At 40.5% G+C, this 22,542-nt stretch overlaps 1 protein-coding gene across 5 annotated transcripts; it reads left to right on the top strand.

Moving 5' to 3' along the window:
* The first annotated feature begins 814 nt into the window (after positions 1-814).
* On the top strand, positions 815-21,925 carry CCDC92 (coiled-coil domain containing 92). 5 transcript variants are annotated; one of them, XM_067539698.1, is made up of 5 exons: positions 815-831; positions 1,726-1,806; positions 16,331-16,477; positions 18,978-19,019; positions 20,176-21,925. In XM_067539698.1, exons 3-5 carry the CDS (start codon positions 16,345-16,347, stop codon positions 20,949-20,951), a joined length of 951 nt encoding a protein of 316 aa, XP_067395799.1. In that variant the 5' UTR covers positions 815-831; positions 1,726-1,806; positions 16,331-16,344; the 3' UTR covers positions 20,952-21,925. The 5 variants fall into 5 exon arrangements, with proteins under 5 accessions (XP_067395799.1, XP_067395796.1, XP_067395797.1 ...); XM_067539695.1 differs by lacking the exon at positions 815-831 and adding an exon at positions 871-963; XM_067539696.1 differs by lacking the exon at positions 815-831 and adding an exon at positions 934-1,159.
* The last annotated feature ends 617 nt before the right edge of the window (positions 21,926-22,542 follow it).

The following is a 22,542-nucleotide window of genomic DNA, read 5'->3' as shown; positions in this document are numbered from 1 at the left end:
TCCCCCTAACAATGCTATTTTTCTTTCTCACATTATAGGCATATATATCATGCTATCTTGTTTGACCCCAAAGAATGGCATTTATCATGGTGCAGTGGGTTCAGTTGTGTTGAGTTTCCTAATTACATGGTATTCACTTGGATGTTTGCATTGCTGCCTGTACAAATATCATACATGTATGTTTGAATTTCTGTGCATTTGTGACAAACACATCTCTATGTACATATTCATGTACGTTCATATGTGTGCACACAAAGCATGAATACAACACACTACCACACAGCTTCATGAATCCAGATGAATGCACAGTGATGCTCACACACTTATATTCATGCATGTATGGATAGGTCCATACCCATGAAGATTCACACACGTGTACATGTATAGCATCCCCCACCTCCATTCACAGTTTACACGCATTTAGGTATCGCACATCCAACCCCAGCCAAGCTTCCATGCATCATGCATGCATACACGCACATTCACACACACACACCGCATGTTCAGGTGCACTCCTAGCACTCACACGCTATTGCATGTACATGTGCGCACACTCAGCTCTTACACTCAGGTGCGCGCCCAGCTCTCAGGCACAGTTGCACAGTGCATACACACCCACGCAGGTGCATGCACACTTGTGAGGGGAGGGTGTCGCACGCTCAGGCCTCACTGTACAGGAGGCCGCCCAGCGCTCGGGCACGCGCACGCGCTCGGGCGAACGCCCGGCCCCTTCGGGTCAACGGGCGGAGATGAAGCGACAGCCGCCGCTGGTTAAAGCGGTGACTCTGTTGCCATGGGAACGGAACTGCTGTCGCTGCAGCCGCAGCTGAGGTCTGCGCCTGCGCCGCCCCCCGCCCACACTCCTGCCCTGCCCCCTCCCCGGGGAGCCACCGCCGCCTCCTCGCGCCAGCCCCCCTCCCCAGCCAGCCCCCCGCCCGGCCCGGGGTGGCGACCCGCAGCCGGGTGAGTCTCCGCGCGGGCGGTGGGGGCGCTGCCCTGCGTGGGCTGGTAGCTCCGAGCAGCGAGTCGGCCCGGGACGGCGTCCCCCATCTCGCCCCCCGGCAATGTGGGGCCGGCGGCGGCGGCGGCAGAGAAGGAGCTGCCCCCACTAGCGCCCCGAGAGGCCGGGGCGTCTCGCCTCCTCCCCCCTCACGCACAGGTGCCTGGGGGGAGGGGCGTCTCGCGGGCCCCCCTCACACAGGTGGGGGTCTGCCTGGGCGGGCGGGGGTCTGGCGGTCCCCTCCCCCCCTCACGCACAAGGTGGGGGGCTGCCTGGGGGTCGGGGTGTCTCGCGGGCCCCCCTCACTTACAGGTGGGGGGCTGCCTGGGGGGTTCGGGATGTCTCCGCACGGACTGGTGGGGGGACAGCGGGGGGGGACCCGGGGCGTCTCACCCTTCCCCCCCCCATATGGCCAGGGGAGGAGGAGGAGGAGAGCAAAGTCACCCCGCCCCCCAGGTGAAGATTTCTTCCCCGCCCTCGTGGGGGGCTGGAGGCGAGACCCCCCCCCCGCCATCGTCACTGAGGCATTTCCCCCTCCACGCGCCCAGCCCAGCCCGAAGCTGGGCGTGCAGGGCCAAGGCTGCCTCCCCGTGCATGTGTCTGCGCTTTGCAGCCCCTGCTGCAGTCCGCAGGGGAGACAGGAGCGGGGGGGCTGTTCTGCTGGCCCGTGGTTCCCTGGCCGGCTCAGTGACGGGCTGTTTCTGCAATTCCCTGTTCTTATTTAGAAGACACAACGCGTGTCAGTGGAAGCTCTGAATTCGTCCCTGGGAGGGGAGCTGGCATGGCTGCTTGCCTGACACCATAAGGTACGTTGCGGGATATCTAACAAAAGAGGGAACCTGAAGGACAATGATGCCTTTGAGCTTTAGCGAAGTGACATTTCTCATCTTCCTCTTCCGTGGCAGTGACTCTGTAGGGTGGATGCAGAAAGAAAAGATGGAAGGACTGTGTGTGGGGGAGGGGGTGGTGGTGGTGGTATCTTTATCCAAGCCAAGGAGGTACTTTGTGTAAGGAGGGAGCCTGTCATTTGTGGAAATAGTAGCAAGGAGTGCAAAGCTTGCTTTTGGAAATGGAGTGTCTTCCAGCCACCTAACTGCTCTCAGCTTATCTCCAGACCCAGGTACTAAGGTGGGACAAAGGGAGGATGGGGAGGGTCCTTGTGTGTTTGTACATTGCCACCGTAAATGATAATCATATACTTTTTGAATGTAGTGTATTAAATTGTCAAAAACTGAAGTAGGTATGATGAGAAAGGACAGGGGGCTGTGGCAGCCCTGAGAGTGGGATTGTAGGGTTCTGTCTGCATTGCAGGTGCATAAGAAATATCTAGGAGACTTTGTTTGGATGGGTAAACACTTGAGCAAAAATGTGTCTTTGTTGTGGTTTATACAGTAGGAATTATCCATCTTAATATTTTAAAAATTAATTTTATATCTGTGTGTGTATGTAGTGCAGTCCCTCCTTACATATTGCTTGTTTGCTAGTAAATATCCTTTAGGGTGGTACAATAGTATGACTGTGAACTAATAAGAGTGAATCATGATCTTGTCATAGTTTAATGTAGATGTACATTTATGCGTTCTTAAAACTATTCCTATCCCCAGGTTTGTTTGACTATTTAAAATGATTGATATACTGGAACAGCTAATGAAATGACAAAAATAACATAAATGGGATTTAATGGATAGATTTCTTTACTTGTTCTGTTGAATATTAAAATTGCATGTCTACTGTTGTGAAGTATGTTGCAATTTCAGTAACGTTTTGTTATTTCATTGGATTTTCAGTTCAAAGGTGGGAAGTTCATGACTCAGGAAGGCATTTTGTGTCTAAAAGAATATATAAAATGAATAATTAGACAAACTAGTGCGTAACTGCTGTACCCTGTTACTCAGTATACTGCTTAATATATGTTAAAAGCATTGTTGCAGGAAGATCTATGACAGCTAAATGTTGTATACAAGGTTCATAATAACTGAGTTGAAAATTAAAATTGTAAATAAATAATTTAAAAAAAATATTTTAAAATTTGATAAATTTGATTTTACATTTTAAAAATCTTATCCTTTTTAATAGCAGTTTTTAAATTTATTATAAAATACTGCATTTTCTTTGGTATAATTTGTAAAATTAAAAACTCTTCAGTGTGGCTCATTATTAAAATCTAAAAGCCTCTTGAAAATTGCTGTCTGTTCATTTGGAGGAGTCATCAGTGGGCAGAAAGAAACCTCCCCTCCAGTGTTTTTCCTGTGAGGAATTGTACTTCTTGAAGATTGTACACAGTATAGTAGAAGGATTAGGGTCGGAGGAGGAATAAACTAGCTTGCAAGGTTTGCTTTTGATATCATATTTAGCCTGGCATTTACTTTGTTTAGAATCTTAAAAGAACTGAAAGATGTCTAAGGAATATTTAAAGCCAACTGTAAAATGGTATGTAGGGGTTATTTTTATAGCATCAAGATCTCCAGTGTATACTTTGTATATATATAAGCGGACAAATATAAAATAATCCATCTTTCTGCTTGAAGTCTTGCAGATGTGCCATCTCATTATTTTTAATAGCAAAATACTCTAAATGACTCATTTTTAGAAGCAAACTAGTTTTGTTTATTTCACCACGCTGTGTGTAACTTTAATCTTTCATGTACCGGAATTACTGTATTTATAATACTTTAAAACTTTTTCGCTGCCAGCTAACAAAAGTGATGTTATTCAGTTTGTCAGGAAATAGAGCATTTTTTGAAGTGTGATGAGGTATTGTAAGATCAGTGATCCAAATGACTTAATCATAATATTGATGCTTTATAGAAATATTTAGGCATGTACTGTCCAGAGAACATTGTCCATAGCTTTCTTGTTCCACAGTCTTTCCCTGTTCTCTCTTCCTTGATGCTAAAAGGGGTTTGGGAATCTAAGATCTGAAAAAAGGGAAGAGCTAGAAAGGGAAAAATAGAGGCTTTGTAAGATACTTGTAGTAAGTGACTCTTATTTGAGGTTTGGCTCTTTATGCAGGCTTTTTCGTGTCTGTTTACTGCAGTGCACAATAATGCCATGCACTTGTTTCACAGCAACATCCTTATTGTATCCACAGACAAAAACACACACACCTTTTGTAGATTCTGCTGTAAGGGACAAGAATATTTTACAATAAACTAATTGTCTGAGCTAAATTCATATTGAATATTGTACAGTAAACTAGTTTTCTGGCTGCTTCTGCTATATCGTTTGAAATAATTGTGCTGAATAATGCAGCCTAGGAACGTGGAAGGAGTTAAACTGGAGAGGTTGCCGATTGTATGTAGATGAAATCTTATTATAACTATATAACTAGAACTTGTTGATTCCTTTTGCATCTACGATATGTCAAAATAAAAATTCTGGGACATTCTTTCGCCCATTCTTGTTTTAGTGCTGCATTTTAATGTTTTTGTTTGCATATGAGAGTCAGATAATTCTCTGAACGTTGCCATGCTTTTGAATTTCCTTGTTTCTATTTGGAAGGGCCAATGTTTGCCTCTAATGAACTTGTTGTAGCTGATTACAAGTTCTGTTACATTTATTAAGTGATATTAAAACTGTTTCTCTACCTAAAAGAGGATGGAACTTTTCTTACTTTTTCACTGCTTATGGAATTGTCTCCAGTAGTGAAAATAACATACGGTAGCTAGCTGTAATATTGCATCGCTGTCCACAAATCTAATTGCATTCACGGCAGAAGGCAGAGCCCACCCTTTTGCTGTGGCTTTCTCTTAGCCCTGATGGAAATTACATTAAGTGATAAACTACTGTTTGCTCTCAAAATGGAGGAGAGAGAGAAATGATGATGCTCCCAAGGAGGGGCCCTGCTACTGGCAAGAGGAAGAGAAAACTCAGATCTGTGTATAAAAGCTAGTTGAAATTTAACAATTTTTTTGGTTTAAAAAAAATCTCAATTTCTTATGAAAAATTGTAGAAATTTTTACGCCTCGTGAAATTGATTGCCTTTTAAAATTTTGTCAAAAGGATTACTGATATTTTCTTCCAAAATGGGTCTGATTTTTTTGACACTTCAAAATGAAAACTTCAGAGTTCTATTGCTAAAGCAGACATTTTTTTTCCCCTGACCAACTCTATGTGCAAGGCACTGGACTCCCGTAGTAATGGTCGTGGTATAAATACCTGTGTAGATAGACAGTATCTCTGGCACTCCTGACATTGTACAGTATAGTTTGACCATGATGCTGTTGTCTAATGCCATCTGTGAATCACTCCAGGGCTGGTGATCTCTTTATGTGTATGCTACAGTATTTCTCTGACCTAATAGAAGCTTGCATCACACAATTCTGATTTAATTGTGGCATCTTTGGGATTTGTGTAGTCTCTGGGGGGTGAAAAGGATTGACTCAATTTGAATCATTCTTGCCAATATTTTTTATTTTAAGGTAGACTGTCAAATTTACAGGAAGTCAATGAGGCATCAGTACAGAGTACAAGGTGGCTCATCTCATTTATTTTCTGAGCATCTAGTAACATTAACTTGTTGCCCTGAAGACTGTCTCCTCTTAATTGATCTTCCTGCTACTAAACTGGGTAGGCCACATATGTCTGGAAAATAGCAGAGGAAAATCACCTTGTAACACAACAAGGAAAAATGTTAGAAATGTCCTTTATTTGTTAAGAAATCTATATTCTCATTCTGAGGGGAGGAAAAGGCATCATGTTAATTTTCTCCTTCCTTTCCAGAGACTATAATTATGCTTGAAATATAAAACAAAACTTAGAAAAATGTGAGGGAAATGATACATGAATCATTGATGGTAAAGAGGTGGCAATTTAGGCAGACTTGTATGTCTAAAGCATGAAGGGAACATGAGGAAGGGAGATGCTGGCTTAATAGTAAGCATCTAATATGTTCTATAGCAACCACAGAAAGGAAAATACTTACCAGAGACTGTTAGAAGGAGATTGTATGAGCCTGGTATATAGTCAAGGCTTCTACATAGCAATTTCTAATCAAAAGGAGGAACCTCTGCATGTCTATCATATTTTATTATTTCATCCTTTTGAGTTGCATTTTTTTCCAGTAACATGAAAAGTGAGTTTGACAGGAACATTTTTGTCATCTTTAAAACTAAGGCTGATTGGAAACTTGAAAGGGTCTTCAAAAAATATTCTGTGCCACTGCTCTCTTCAGGTGACTTCCTGATACTGGGTTTGCAACAACACATCAGAAAATATTCTGTCAGCTTGTGGTATGTTTTGATCAAGTAAAGAGTTGGCTATCAGCTGAGAGGAAGTGGGTTGCCTGCCTGCATAAACAGTGTATTCCAGCATAAGATTTGAATGCATGTTTGAAGGGTGCTCAAGAGATTGGTATGTCAGAAGATGGATGGAGTGGGTACCATCTGAAAAGAGATGATCTTTTTGTTTAACTGATCTCCCCCAATCAAAACTAAAACTTTATAAAAATGGCTAGTTAGCTTCATTCCAGTACTTTCTTAACATGATCTCCCTCTTGGATTCTAGACCACCGTCTCCCTGTTCTTATCTTATTATGTCAGTGCTATATGAAGGCATTCCATTTTGTCCACAGGAGCCTGATACACAGCCAGAAAAGGCTTCTGGCAGCCTCAATAATATTTTGAACTATATCCAAATGCTTCAGATCAGAAGGGGCCCTTCTCTCAGCCCTGCCTATCATTTATGAAACAAAATTGGGCTTTAAAATGTGTTAGATGCTTAACGTGAATGTTTGTCTTTCCTGTTTTTGTCACTTCTTTCAGTTTAATTTTTTTTACTTTTTGATTTAAGAATATTTTTTTGAAGAAAAAATACTCAGTGGGAATGAGACAGACCTACCATGAAACATTTTTTCCAGTATGCCACAAGAAAGTGCAATTTGCTCTCCAGGAGCTGCTGAATACCTCTACTTTTGATTTGTATCAAAATCTTGCATAATATAGTTCATTTTGGCAGGTAATACTGCATCATCCACACAGCCATGCTGATACTAAGAGGAGCCAGGCAAACATTCACTTCTTGGGGTGGGTAGAAGAATTTTAACTTTTATTTAGGACTTCATGCTAGAAGGTGACTGAAGTCTTGGACTGATTGTTATATGAACAGATCTACTTGTGTGTTGCATTTGGTGCACCTGAAGGAACCTGTTTGTTTAAATCCATCTGTTCCTCTGTCTCTAGGAAATTGGGAATCTGTGCATGTCCATAAATCTTTATAGGCAGGTTTGGGGCTTGGCCTTGCATTTCTTATTATATTTACATATTTTTCCCTTTGGTCTCCATTGAGACTAGGGATGTAAAAATGAGTTTAATCAAAAATCCGTTTAAACGTTCTAAAAATAGAAGGTTTAAACAGTTAAACGCTGGGCGGGGGGTAGCCGCAGCTGGGCAGCTCTTGCTGGCGGAGAACTGCAGAGCGCAGCGTGGGTGGATAGTTGTAGCTGGGCTTGCCTCCTGCTGCATGCAGGGTTCTATGCCTCCTGCTGAGTCCAGCTGCGACTACTCCCCTCCCCCGGTGCTAGGCTCTGCAAGCCAGCCCAGCTGCAGCTACCCCGGCGCTGGGCTCCACACCTCTCCCCAACCCCCTTGCTCACAGGGAGCCAGCCCAGCTGCGGCTACCCCAGTGTTGGGCTCCGCACCTCTTCCCCACCAGCAAGAGCTGCCCAGCTGCTCTCACTGGTGGGGAGCCAGCCCAGCTGCCACTCCCTTCACCCCCCCAGTTTAAACTGTAATCAGCTGTTTAAAACATTTAAACAGCTGATTACCGTTTAAACGTTTTAAAGGTTAACCTTTTACATCCCTAATTGAGACCACCACCTTTGTCTCAAATCTCATGGGTTTAGAGTGCAAGGGTGGACCACTGAACCTTTGTCTAGATAGAAGAAGTAGCATAGCTCATTGTGATAATGCCAGTGTGAAAATTAGAAGGGTATATCTACAGTATACCTGGGAGCAAGCTCGCAGCCTGAGTAGATGTGGTAGGCACTCTAAAAATAGCGGTGTGGCAATTGCGGCTCTGGCAGAGCTCAAACCCAGGGGGTTGGTTGGTTGTGAAAGACCGTCCTGCCACCTGACACGCACTATCTACATAGTTGTTTTTAGCATGTTAACTGGAGCTGAACTAGCAAGAGTCTGTCTACCCAGTCTGGAAGTTCACTTCCAGCTACTGTGTAGATATACCCTAAATAACTTGCACTATTTACCTGTCAAACAGCTGTCATGCTTGCTGTTGTTTGTAATAGATGGAGTTTGACTTGTGAATACCTCTATTAAGTCTTATCACCTCTTAAATATTTGGAAAGGTTGAAAGATTTTTTTTCTTTAAATAGTTGAAAAAGCCAAATATTTTATAGTACCTATAGCTTTAGTTTTCTTTCTGTGGGATCTCTGTCTATGTGGAATCCAGCCAAAGGGCCCAGTTGCCTTATTCATGCGAGTCATTATGCTAACTTCAGTAGTACTACTCATATGAGTAAGAGTTGAAGGTCTGGGTCCTTAAATAGCCCAGATGGACTTCTCTGGATTCTCCTCCTTCAGTCTGGTGAGCCACCTTCTCTTCCCCCTACTCTAGTCTCTTGACAGCAATTGGCACATTCTTTCTCCAGCCAGGAAGGCGGAAGATAACTTACTTCAATACAACCCCAAAGTCGCAAGAAAACATTGGTTATAGGGCTTTCTGCTTTGGAATTTCTGTTGAAGTCAATGGGAGTTATGCCCAAGTAAGGATTTCAGGGCTGAGCTTATAAAAAGTCACCATTCTTCTACCTGTTCCAAAACACTTCAGATGTCCATGAATAGTTCTTGTGTCAGGATCTCTTTGCAGACGGGTCCCCTGTCTCATGCATCAACTATCTTGAGTTTATGAAAGCAAATGTCAGACAAGTTACATGGAAGAATATTGTGATTCAGAATTGCGCATATAAAGTACATATACATTCTAATGTGACTCCATACATGCATTCATTAGTAGAGCCCTTATAACTAATGCAATTAGATTCAGTGTTTATTTTATGATGCCCGCTGGTTTTTTTGCAGTTTTGGAATTTTGTAGGGTGTTCTGATTTTTTACACTAAGTGATAGAATTAATTCTGATTTGATTACTCTTTTTTTTATCAGTAAATCTCATACCTTCTACACATATTTTTTTAAAAGTGTTACATTAATTATTAGCAATTATTAGGTTTAGTTTGAAACTTACCTCTAAGCAGCCTAGAAGACATGATGGAATGCGATCTCCTTAAAACAATCTGCTTGCTATGAAGATTCTTCCCTTAATGTAGTAATAATACTTTGCACTTGTTTAGTTCTGCATTGTCTAGGAAAGGGATGCTGTCAACTTGAAATTGAGTCAGTTTTTAAAAAGGAGTTAAAAATAGTTTCAGGTACTGTGCTTGCCCCAGAGTCCTTGTCAATTTTTGTGACTTTAAGAGTCGCCATTTTTTATTTTAAAAAATAGTCTTTTTCTCAATCCCCTGTTGCTTTATGAATTAAAAAGACCCACACAAATAGGGAAACTCACCATACAGGGAAACAGTGGAACTAACTAGATGTAAGGGGTTGTCAGATGCCTAAAGTAAACAAACAGAAAAGGTTTTTATTTCCTCTAGCTTTTTGCTTGTAGTCAGCTTGTGTTTTATTTCTAACAGTAATTTAGAAAATTTCAGACAAAAGTGTAATTTTTAAGTTGACGGTGGCGCAGTAAGCCTTCTGAACTAATTACAAAAAGTAATATTCCAAATCATAAAGTTCAAAGATAGCAGCCTTTTGTTGAAGGACCGAATATGTTACGAGTTCCCATTGCTGATGTGTGTTTTCAGGACACTGCCACTGGTTTTAATTGTGCACCAATATGGTGCTCTCTTCATCCCTACATCTCAGCATGTTTTAAGATGAGATGCAAAGCATAGGAGTGGAGTTTCAAGATTCACGTTATTCACTCAAAAGAGGATTTCAAGTTTTAAAATTCCACCAGCATCCCATTGAATAGTGCATCCCATTGAATAGCATTGAGTTCCTATGAAAACAAAGAAATATTCTCTTTCTCGTGTTGCAGGAGAGGTGAAACGTAAAAGTTCTAGCAAAATGTTTGTGCTAAAACTTAAATTATTTTTAAAAGTGCAATTGATGCACCCAGAAAAACTGAATACAATTTTGTTTGTACATGTGTGCTCAGCTTCCTAACTGCATTCACCAGACCTTGAAGCATCCTCCCAAGTGAGAAAAGGAGCTTTTATGATCATATAAGGGAGGGCCATGCACCATATTTTTAGCGGCTTTTGCACCAGTCTCCAAAGGGTATGGTCAAGTGGGTCCAGTTCTGCCCTCATTTACACCATTGTAAAATGAGAGTAACTGCACTGAACTCTCAGAATCTGGTCCAAAATATCTAGACATGCAGTACCCAATTTCATTAATGTAAACTTTACTTAGTCATTTATTTTTGCTTCAAAGCCTTGTGTCGGTCTGGCTCATCCCTGACAAAGAGCAAAATAACAGTCAAAGAGCTGTCTTCGTGTAGGAATGGCAATACTCTCAGAAGGGAACAGTTGTTTAGTTCCTTTCTGTTGACCATGGGGGAACTCCTCATTAAAAGCATTAATGGCAGCATTATCCTATTCAGTAATACCTTTAGTTCAGTAAATAATTCCCAGATCTCAAACAATCCCAAGCAAAGCAAAGAACAAAACCCTGTTGAGCTAGGACAAAGAGCTAAAGTGTAAAGAGCAAGTTATGTATGCAACATAAAGAATGAGCTGCTTCAAAGGCATCATAAAGGGATGTTAATTGTTTCTGAACATAGTGTGCTTTGTAAATACTAGACACACCACGAAAGATTCAAATATCTAATTCTTTTCTGAATTCTTCTTCGATCTGCACTCTTTTGGAGTGTTGGACCCAGACCTTTCTACCCTCTTCCTTCTATCCCCCTGCTTAAATCTGTGCTTGTGATACTCTGGGGAGGTGTGAGAAACTTTTAATATATTCCTAGTTTGTGATCATCTTGGCCTAGAAAATTTAGTCCAATTACAGACTAAGTGAATAAGTAATAGAGGTTCAGCCTGTTACACAGCCAGGTTTACTCAGCTTGATCCTTTCTTATGCTCATATGATTTGTGCTTTGGAACATCAGTTTCAGAAGCTTTGGAATTACCATCCATAACAGTCCATTTCAAGTCAAGTTTGCATCCAGTTCAGTCGTTAATGCCTAGCAGTACAAAACAATTTGCTATCAGCCCAGGAAAATAATAATTTATACTTTTTATTTAACTGGCTTCTGCTAGATAGCTCAAGTGGAGTTTTTTTTTTCTTTTCCCAGGTGAGTAAATAATGTGTTCAGCCTCGTCCTTTCTTTCAGTACTTCCATATGGGTATTGCATTAGCTAATAGAGATCTAGCAAAAAACATATCGCAGAAATAGAGCTAGATGAATAATGATAGATCAACTAGCATCTGAGAAGCTGTTCAACTGTCAGTTGTCTTGAGTTTTTCCAGTTCTCCCCCTCTCCACTTTCTTGCTCTAGCAAAAATTCATCTAGATTAGGATACAATGACACTTCTGCACTGCAAAGCATAGAATTTAAAAAGGCAAGTAGCTATTATATGTCAATACAGTGACTCTGTCTTCCACAAGACACAAAGTTCCCTCTTATTTACACAGAGGGATATTTTACCACATTTCCAAAACATGCACAACTTCTTCCACTATATGGGGTTATTTCCACCTATCTTGGAAGAGGGTATGGCTGGGCAGACTAAAGTGGAATTGGGGGACGCTCACATACTCGTGAAAGCTTTAGCAGAAGTGAATGCTGCTTTGTGTAGCATTAACTTTATCATTGCCTTTCACGTTCTGTTCCTCTCAGAGAGGGGATAAGGTGCAGACATGGCCCCAAGGCATCCCCTGGGATATGCCATGGTGAGGAGTAGAAACACAGAAAGAGTCCAGGATACTCTCAGAATTGGAGGACCATAGTGTCTGTATTATCCAGAGGAAGGGGAAAACTGCTTACCTTAGAGGGACTGCTACCTCAGAGACTCTTGAATGTATTAAATTCCATTGATTTCTCTGATTAACTTCTGCAGGAGCAAGATGTTCTGGGCCTATATTGTCCATTTCTGATGCAAGTAATTGACATTTTCCTGCCAGCTGCATGAAACTAATCTGTCTGTTTTATTTTTTCCTTCAAAGACAAGTTAATCCCAATGTGATCCTTAAGAAGTCAGGGAGCTAGGTGAAAAAAATAACTCCTAGTGTGGAGTAATACTAGTGTATAGCAGGCTCTGAAGAAATCCCATCAGGTTGTCTTGTTTTCTGACAGAGTACTATTTTGTTGAATATATTTATTTGGAAGGTTTATATTCTAAATGTTTTTTCTGTTACTGCTTTGTGTCTTTAAGGGCTTTTAATTTTTCTTTTCACCTCAATTGTAACCTATGGCACAAAGCTGCTATCAGTAACACTCATGATAGGAAAGGGCTCTTGATATATTATCTATAGACAGCTCTTTCACACAAAGAAGTATCTTTTAACACATTAGAAGTCTTCAAACATAGTAACGGTAGCTGAAAATCCTGCCGTGTTTGGGGAATGGTCTCTAATGGTCTCTCTTATTCTGCTGTCATGTTCAGAGAATGCAATGAGCACTTAAGAATCAGATGATGCAGTAAAGCTTTTATCTGTCTGAACTTGGCTTTGCAGACAAGGCTACATCATTCTGAAAAGGTAACGCGACAGAAATATTGACAATGCTTAAAATTAATGGTGCCCCAAGGTCACTAATATAACTGAAAAGTCCATTTAAAAATTATCATCAGACCCTGTGGGCTCTGAAAAAATGTAGTTGTGGTGGCAGCAGAGTTTCTCAGCAAAGCCTCCTCCCTCACTTGCAAAGCACAGTTATGGCTGTGCTGAACCAGTTCCATTTTAATGAAATCCTGGTTATAGCAGAGCATCCAACCAAAGCTTATTTGTTGTTTGTCCAGCCCAATAGTCTTTTGCTTTAAGTACTGTTGGACCATTGACTTTCCCTTGCTTTTATATAGTTTATTTTATTATGGTGATTTAGTTGCCAACTAACTAGCTTCGTACATTGTCAGCCCAGTGCTGGCAAAGTTACTCACCCACCCCAGCAAAGACTGAACTGGCAATGTTAATTTAGAATTCTTTTTGTAAAACAATCATTCTAATCCGTGAGCTTTTTTCCATAAATTAGCTGAAAGCTCCATGCTACCACTTCCATGGATACTGATTCCCAAAAAGCCCATTTACCCCATTTTTGACAAGGCAACATGTGTTTCCATAGGAATAGCAGCCTCCAGCTGACTCGTAGAACTGTATATTTCAGCTCTGGCTACCAAGTGAGATCAGCAAAACCCTGGTTTTTAACTATCAGCTAGATTCAAGAGGCCCCAAAAACCTCTGGTTCTTACTTTGGGGTGAGGGTTTGAAGTCTGAAAGTAATGTGTGTATCTTTAGAAACATTTTTCAGTTTCATTAACTGAATTTGCTATTATTGTTCCCAATTAAAGGTTTGGGTTTTTTTTAAAGTAATTACAAACCTAAAAGAACATTATGTTTTAAGTTCAAGCATTTAAAGTTGCCAGTGTGACCTTACTTCTTCCCCCATTTGTCCATCCTGTGCCCTGAATGAATCAGAAATCCTGGGGTGATGGTGGAGATGGGGAAGAACATTGATACAGTATTTAAATACATGAATGTGGCACAAGGGGAAAAAACAAGATTGCATGGACAACCATAAATCTGGCACTTCCTAACTCTTGAGTACTTGATTTTGCCACCTTGATGGTGTTCTCTTAAAACAGTCTTTTGTATGTAATTTCGTCCTTTTTTTAAAGTTAAAAGTTTAAACAAATTCTGTTATGAAAAAAGGTTACACCATTGTATCATCAGTGTTTGCACCCTGAACCTGCACCACTTGAGCTACAGGGCTAAATAGAGGGCTGGCAGTAGAAGGTTGTTGTCCCAGCAGGGGTATGGGCGATTGGAGCCATACGCTAGAAATAGGGAATGCTCAGGAGTGGCTTGTCACAGACCTTTCTTCACCCTTTCTGGGAGTTTGAGGGAGATCCTGTCCCTTGTGGTGCCCCCAGAAAGGGGATGAGCCCCAAAAGCACATGCCAACATGGGTGGAGCCTGGCTCTCGCGCTGTCTCTCCCCCCCCCCACACACACACAAACTGCTGCCACAGTTCCACTTGTTTCCAGTATAGCATGTGCTGATGCTGTTGCTTTATCAGCATGAGCCCAGTTTTTTAGAATGTTTGTTGTCAATTATTTTGGTGTGGTGCCAAAACTTTCCTGAGGCATGCAAGGGAAAGAAGGGAAATGGTGATTTTTCAAGTGTTTATATCTTTACCAACCCTCAACAACTTCATAGAATCAAAAAATGGAACTTCCCTAACCTTAAGAGCTTTCTTCCTGCAGAATTTCAAAGAGCTGCTGCAAATAATGATGTTAGAGCTTCTATTAAAAAAAAAAAAAAAAAAAGGAAAGTCACAACAATCTTCTCATAGAAAGTGGTAGGCAGCCTAAATATAGGGGTTACTACCAAATCAAAATATGTCAGTAAGTACAGCAGCACTGAATACCTACACTTTTTGACTGGCTTGGAGACTGGCATTATTGACATTATAGCTTTCTTTACTGGAGCATTAAATAATCAGGCCAAAGGATCTTGGGAAGCTGGTATTTTGTCATAATTTCCTCCCAAAACTATAATTCCTGAACACAACTACCACATGTGCAAGAATGTTCCCCTTTCTCTGCAACCTCTCCAACAGATTTTAAAGTGATGAAAGTTCAGTTAGAAACACAGGGGCTGATGTTACATATAACTTCAAATAAAATGGAGGTATGGCAACTTCAGCAATCGCATACTACCGCGTTCAGGTATCTGGCAACTACTCTGTGCAGGTCACCCTGGGAGTAGAACACTTGAATCAGCCCCAGACAACTGCCCTAAATGCTTTTCTCCAAAGGGGGAATGTGGCTGGCTGCGCTTGGCACAGGATCCCATCTTTCTTTTGTCCTTGATTGATGCCATGCCAGTAGAGTCCCTGAAGTCACACTTGAATCTTTATTGTCTTCCCATGAGCTGCAGTTATTATGATAGTGCATTGTAGTGGAAAGATGTCTTTAGTGTTATGTAGGTGTGTCTCTTGATGTTGTACTGTTCATAGATTATAAAGCCAGAAGGGACCACTGTTGATCATCTAATCAGTTAGCCATCTCCATCTCTTCAATACCACAGAGAACGTCGTCTTTAGCTGAATGTGGGTGGTTTGGGGTAGATCTAACTCAGATAACTACTGCTTTACAGTCTGTAGAATCCAATGCCTTAATGTTTCTATTTGTACCAATATTTTATGAGTATCAAAAACAGATCCATGTTCTCTTTAAATGACACACACAACTAGTCCATTGTCTTGTTCTATAGTATGTCATCACAGAATCTTGGACATTCTACCTTGTATGGAGATGCTGGGAGGCTGTTCTCCAGTATTAAGGATCCTGCAAGAAGTTGCAAGGATCTGTACTACGGCGCAGTAGAAAATGCTATAAGAAACAGAATAGCGCAACACAACTTGAGTTCTCCTCAAGCAATCTTCTCTGAGTGCAGGTTCCACTGTATATATTTGAACAAAAGTCATCTTCCATTAGGCAACCTGAACAACAGCTTCAAAGTGTCCCAGTCGCTGAAGTTTCCAGCACCATTTGGTTGAACCTTTAATTAAAGGCAAATGATTTGCTGGTCTCTTAGATGTTCACGTAATACTGTTTTCACCATACTTGGGTACAGTGCACTTCAGTGCTCTGTTCCCTTTCCCTGTATAGAAGGAGTTACCATGTGTGCCTAATTTCCTGTGCCTGGAGAGGAGAGGTGAATCAAAGTCCACAGTAAGACAGACGTATACTATTCTGTTTTCTTAGAACTCCATTTTTATCTCGTAAAGAGATTAGTGCCTTAAAGCCAGTCTGTAGCTAATCCTTTAAATGTGTTAACTACAAACAAATGCGCACCCTGTGCCCTTGCCCCCAGTTCTCAGCATGGAGGCTGCTGCCTAGAGTGCATTCAGACTTTCTATGAATGTTAATGACCAGTCCCAATAATAGGTGTCATTAAATGCTCTAAACGGGTAATGTGAAATACTTGTTACTCTTTATGGGCCTGATTCTGTTCTTGTTCTGGTTCTACGTTAGTGTATCTCCACGGACATTAGTGGAGTTGCTCCTGATTCACCGCAGGGTAGAATTAGACTCTTTATATCTGCAAGGTAATTGCGTGGTATAATTCTGACTCTTTAATAACAGGTTTCCCAGATGTCATGATGGCAACTTCAAACCTGGAGAACCAGTTGCACAGTGCCCAAAAGAATCTGCTGTTTCTCCAGCGGGAACATGCCAACACACTAAAAGGTTTGCATGCGGAGATTCGACGACTGCAACAGCACTGCACAGGTAATCACATAAATACTTCCAGCAGTGTTGCACTCAGCATCTCAGCTTGGTGAAAGGCTTCACTCCCAAGTGAAAATTGGGATGAATAGCCAATACAGGCTAGGACTGGAATATCATACAAGAACTAGTTGACCTTGTAAACTGGAGTAATAGAAATGGGGTGAAATTTAATAGTACTAAGTGCGAGATTATGCAGTTAGGTACTAACAACAAGAATTTTCGCTATAAACTAAGGACTTATCAGTTGGAATGGATGGATGGATCACTTGATGATTATCTGTTCTGTTCATTCCTCCTGAATCAACCTGGCATTGGCCACAGAAGACAACGATACTGGGCTAGATGGAGCATTGGTCTGACCTAGTATGGCTGTTCTTATGGATGTGACAGAGAAGGAGAAAGACTTGGGTATATTGGTTGATCACAGGATGACTATGAGCCATCAATGTGATGTGACCGTGAAAAAGGCTAATACAGTCCTAGGATGCATCAGGTGAGGAAGTGTTAGTACCATTATATAATGCATTGGTGAGACTTCATCTAGAATACTGTGTGCAGTTCTGGTCTCCCATGTTTAAGAAATTGAATTCAAACTAGAACAGGTGCAGAGAAGGGCTACTAGGATGATTTGAGAAATGGAAAAACCTACTTACGAGAGGAGACTCAAAGAACTTGGCTTGTTTGCCTAACCAAAAGAAGAGGAAATATGATTGCTCTCTATAAATACATCAGAGGGATAAATACTGGGGAGGGAGAGGAGTTATTTAAGTTAAGCACCACAGTGGACACAAGAACAAATGGATATAACCTGGCCATCAGCAAGTTTAGGCTCAAAATTAGGCAAAGGTTTCTAACCATCAGAAAAGAGAAGTTCTGGAACAGCTTTCCAAAGGAAGCAGTGGGGGAAAAACATCCAACTGGCTTCAAGACAGAGCTTGATAAGTTTATGGAGGGGATGGTATGATGGGACTGCCTATGATGGCATGTGGCCCATTGGTGACTGCCATTAGCAAAAATCCCCAATGGCTGGAGAAGAAACACTAAATGGGGAGGACTCTGAGTTACTACAAATAATTTTTTCCTAACTGCCTAGTGGGTCTTGCCCACGTGCTCAGGGTCTAATTGATCACCATATTTGGGGTCAGGAAGGAATTTTCCTCAGATCAGACTGGCAGAGAACCTGTGGATTTTTTGTCTTATTCTACAGTATGGAGCATGGGTTACTTGCAGGTTTAAACTATTGTAAATGGTGAATTCTCTGTAACTTGAAATCTTTAAACCATGATTGTTCAGTGACTCAGCCGTGGGTTAGGAGTCTATTTCAGGAGTGGGTGGATGAGATTCTGTGGCCTGCAATGTGCTGGAGGTCAGACTAGATGATCACGATGGTCCTTCTTGACCTTAAAGTCGATGAGTCTGAGTCGTCTCTTTCCTGAAGCCATTGAAATACTATTTCACAATAGTGGCTGAATGTTATTTGACCAGCTGCACTTCTGGAACAAGTTTGGTAATTTATACTTTAGTAGTCGCGTAAAATCCTGGAGTTTCACTCCACTTCTCAGTATTGAACTCCATAAAGCACAATCTCCTGTGTTGTATTTAGCTAAAACTGTACATTTCTGAGTACGCAAACTATTGTCATAAGTAAAGTATAGTTAAAATAACCGAAGAGTCTGTTTTGTGAGGTGTTTTCTTTCATATCTATTTTCATGTTCATTGGCTTTCTTGCTAATCTGGTAATCTGCAGTGGATCTCTTAGTTCAAAATATAAAGTTTCTGCTATAATTTATTATAGCAAATAATAAGGTATTGCTGTTTAAGATCTTATAAAAATGTTTGTAATGCAAAAGATGTATGTATGGTCTAGCAAAACTGTAATTTGCACTCAGGTCAAATATATCAGGGAAAACTGATTTTGATTTAGCAGCAAAGATCACTTCTATATTTCTACTGGCTCTATTTAATATGAATTACTATACCAGCACCAAATGAACCAGAGAAGACCTGTAAGGTCCCAATTAGTGTGTTATTCCCAGCCAAGGATTTTTCCCCTTTGATGTATTCTCCACAGCTTTGTCCAGCCAACAACTTTGGAGAGACTATTCCACAGTATTAGTGTACACTGGACTCAAGCAAAATAGCCTATTAAACTACTCAGTGGCAAACAATGCTAATAAGTGAAAAATTCGACAGGACAGATTTTACTCTTCACTTTCAGAAATGGGAATCATTTTAAGCATTTACAAAAGAACCATGTCACAACACTTAATTCAACCAGATTAAACCCAGAAGTTTAATTTGCAGCTGCTGGATGCAGTGGTAGTTTGGGAAACATTTTCTGTTACTTCCTTTAAGGCACTTAATTTTTTTAAATCTACTGAAGCAAACTTTTGCTACAAGAAATATCTGTGAATACAAAAGGCAGTTCTAAACTCTTGCAGAGATGCTCTATTTTCATCTTATGTAATGTCCAAAAAAATAAAATATGTTTCTTTTTTAGATTTAACCTATGAGCTGACTCTGAAAAGTTCGGACCTGGCAGGTAAGAAATGCAGTGCACATGATGCTTTTACTGTTCTGGTTAGTATCTTCCATCTTTTGGTGTGTTTGTGAGTGCACTTGATAGAGAGAGATGTATGCATGCATTTTTTTTACAACACAAGTATATAATAATACTTTTCACCTAGCATTTATAGTGCCTTCCAACCAAGGATCCCAAAATGCTTTGTTACTTACTAATTTTAATTTATGCATGTTTTTGAAATAGTCCTATTCCAAGGTCACAAAAGAAGCCTAAGGAAGGACCAGGAATAGAACCCAAACTGCTGACTCTTTGCTTTAACCCTCAGACCATCATTTTCCTCTGCTCTGTACAAGAAGACAGAAACTATAAATACTCACTCTGCCCATACATCACATTCTTGAAACTGTGTGAATACAGTAGCTGCATCACAGACCTGGAGAAAACTGCCAGCCATTTCAGATGTGCTGTGCTTCACCTGCTGATACTTAAGAGCATAATGTTTGCTGCGGATAACCCCTAGATTAGGAAAAGGGTGCAGACATTTAGGCCTCACAATACCCCTTTGTGGTAAGTATTTGATTGTACCCGTTTTACAGAAGGATAAAATGAAGTATGAAGAGATTAAGTGATTTGCCCAAAGTGTCACGCCATGCCAGTATAGTACCCAAAAATTCTGACTTCAAGACCATTCCTCTAACCATTAGCTCAACATAACATGTATAGACTTTCTAATGTGGTACAGCCAGGTATATTCTCCTAGTCATGTCAATGAGTTCTTGTTACTCGTGGTGGCCCGGCAGGATTTGCAAAATGATTTAAATTTGGGAGCATTCAACAACCAAGATTTCCTATAATCTCTGGCTATTTATCTTCCTACTTTTCTAGAACAATTGAGCTATATTCATTTTTATTTCAACTTGGTATCATCAACTTGGTATCCTCCCCACCCTAAGCTGCTGAATGTGGCATTGATCTTGTATTTAATTTTTTGTTTAACTAAGAGCTATCATGTTACCTTTTAAACTACAAAGTGGCCAGTGTATTTCCAAAAGTCAACATTTGGGGGATATTCTTATATTCCTAAGAATTAATTTTAAAGAAAGGAATTGCTTTGCTCATTTTTACCTAGAGGCTGTAATTAGCTTGAAATTATTTACTTTTCTTGTTCTTCTAGAAAATGGTCATTCAAGAAGTGATGAACTCAAAAGAAAATGTGAAGAACTTGAAGCTCAGCTGAAAGTCAAAGAGGCTGAAAATAATGAATTATTAAAGGAACTGGAACAAAAAAATGCAATGATAATGGTGCTGGAAAACACCATCAAAGAAAGAGAAAAGAAATATTTAGAAGAGTTAAAAATGAAAAGCCATAAGCTGAATATGCTGTCAAGTGAACTAGAGCAGCGAGCAAGCACTATTGCTTATCTGACATCACAGCTGCACGCTACCAAGAAAAAGCTTATGAGTTCAAGTGGGACTTCTGATGCCACCCCATCTGGAAGTCCAGTATTGTCCAACTACAAGCCAGCCCCTCCCAAAGATAAGCTACCTGAGACTCCACGACGCAGAATGAAAAAGAGTCTGTCAACACCACTGAACCCAGAGTTTGAAGAGGCCTATAGGTTAGGATCAGATAGCCGAAAGCTACTGTTGCGAGAGCCTGTTGATGCTATGCCTGATCCCACGCCATTTTTACTGGCCAGGGAAACTGCAGAGATCCACCTTATCAAAGAAAGGCCTTTAGTTATTCCACCCATTGCTTCAGAACGCACATCAGGCGAATCATGCAGTCCAGCACGAGAGAAGCATCACAAGGCACATATTGGTGTGGCACATCGAATTCATCATGTAACACCATCCCAGCCTCAGCCTGAGGTTGAAACACTAGCAGTGGATCAGGTTAATGGAAGTAAAGTGGTCCGAAAGCATTCAGGGACAGACAGAACTGTTTAAGTGAAATGATTGATGTGATGCTCTATTCTCTTGCTGTTTATGCACTGTGATCAAATAGGATAAATTTCATCTGCAGTAAAGTTTCTTTTAATGCCCCATGCATGCCAAATTTTCTCCAGATCTGTCATTACTAGATTATCCTACTTCAATGAAACATAAATGAGACACTCTGTTCATATTGCAAAGTATATAATTACTAAATGCTGTGGCCAAATTTAGGTGTACCTGACTGCTTGCTTTTAAGTACTACTCCATTTATGATAACTGCACATGTGGACAAAAGCACAGGCTACAGTCTGCATTATTAATCAATATTAATGAAAAAAGATACTAATTATAAACCTTCAGCAATATGTATTGGCTGTTAACGTTTAAAATGTTCCTTTGAAGTCTTGATGGTGTGTATGTAGCATTTCATACACAGACTAACTTTCACGACAAAGCTTTTCTCATGGCAGCTTTGAAAATAAGGCAGATGTACATATGTGTTAAGATGACCTAAGAAAGAACTTTTTCAGGTGGTCCTGATCACAAACTGTTCATATTTTTGTTACATTTTCCCTCACTATTACAAAATTCCCAACAAATGTTATTTTATTAATCCTATATTTTGGTTTGTGTCTTTTAATTCTTTTTAACAGTTTCAAATGGTCAAAACAAGTGTATAACTGACTCTTGTGGGTGTGTGGGGAAGAAAGCACAGATTGAAAAACTATTGGGTAAGTCTTCATGGAGAGCGTATAAACACTGTCCTAATGGAAAGCAGACTCCTGTTTTGGTGTTTAGAAATTGAATGGTTCATATTAACTTTACACTAATTAATACTTTGCACTATGGTGCCTTTTGTACAAGGCTGTCAAAGCGCCTTACTACGGTGTAAAAATAATACACTGCACAAAAAGTGCACTAGTGAATTGTTTGTTTTTATACTGTAGCCTGTATATTGTACAACAGCATAAAAACCATCAGACTAACCAGTGATTTATTTTGTTTTTGTTTTAAGTTTGATACAACTTTATGGAGACACCAGGCTTATTCTGTTCTGAGGTACACTCAAGGAAGGATGCAAAACCCAAATGGTATTTTTAGAGTTATCTGGAAATGTTAACCTATAACACTTGGTGGGAGGCTGGCCTTCATAGTGAAAACAACCCTTTCTCAACATTTCAAGTGGTTTGGAGAATTCCATTTCTAAAAATGTGTCCATTATGATCGAAGTACAAATACTCTGTTGTGGGTTTTTATTTGGGGGGGAGAACTACAGTTCAAAGCAGAAATTATTTACTAAACTTTGAGACAATGTTTTCCTTCAACTCATAATTTTAAAATGTGCGTTTTGGTTTAGTGACCTTTAATAGCAAATAAATAGAAATATTTAAGTAGTTTATCCTTAAACCCGTCAGTACAGACGTTTGAAACATGGCCCTAGTTTGCAATTCTGTAGCAAACATCAGACATAGATCTCAAGGTATTTTAGAGCAGTGGATAACTCTCATATTCATTTTAACATGTGTATTGAAATGACTTAGCCAAGCCACCACAGCAGGTCACTGCTAGAGAACCTTCGTCTGTCCCAGTAACATACTAGCTG

This window comes from Emydura macquarii, unplaced genomic scaffold, assembly GCF_026122565.2.
Source record: "Emydura macquarii macquarii isolate MOO-44397 ecotype Brisbane River unplaced genomic scaffold, CSIRO-AGI_Emac_v2 contig_554, whole genome shotgun sequence".
Lineage (NCBI taxonomy): Eukaryota > Metazoa > Chordata > Testudines > Chelidae > Emydura > Emydura macquarii.
This window is presented reverse-complemented; position numbering and strand designations above follow the sequence as displayed.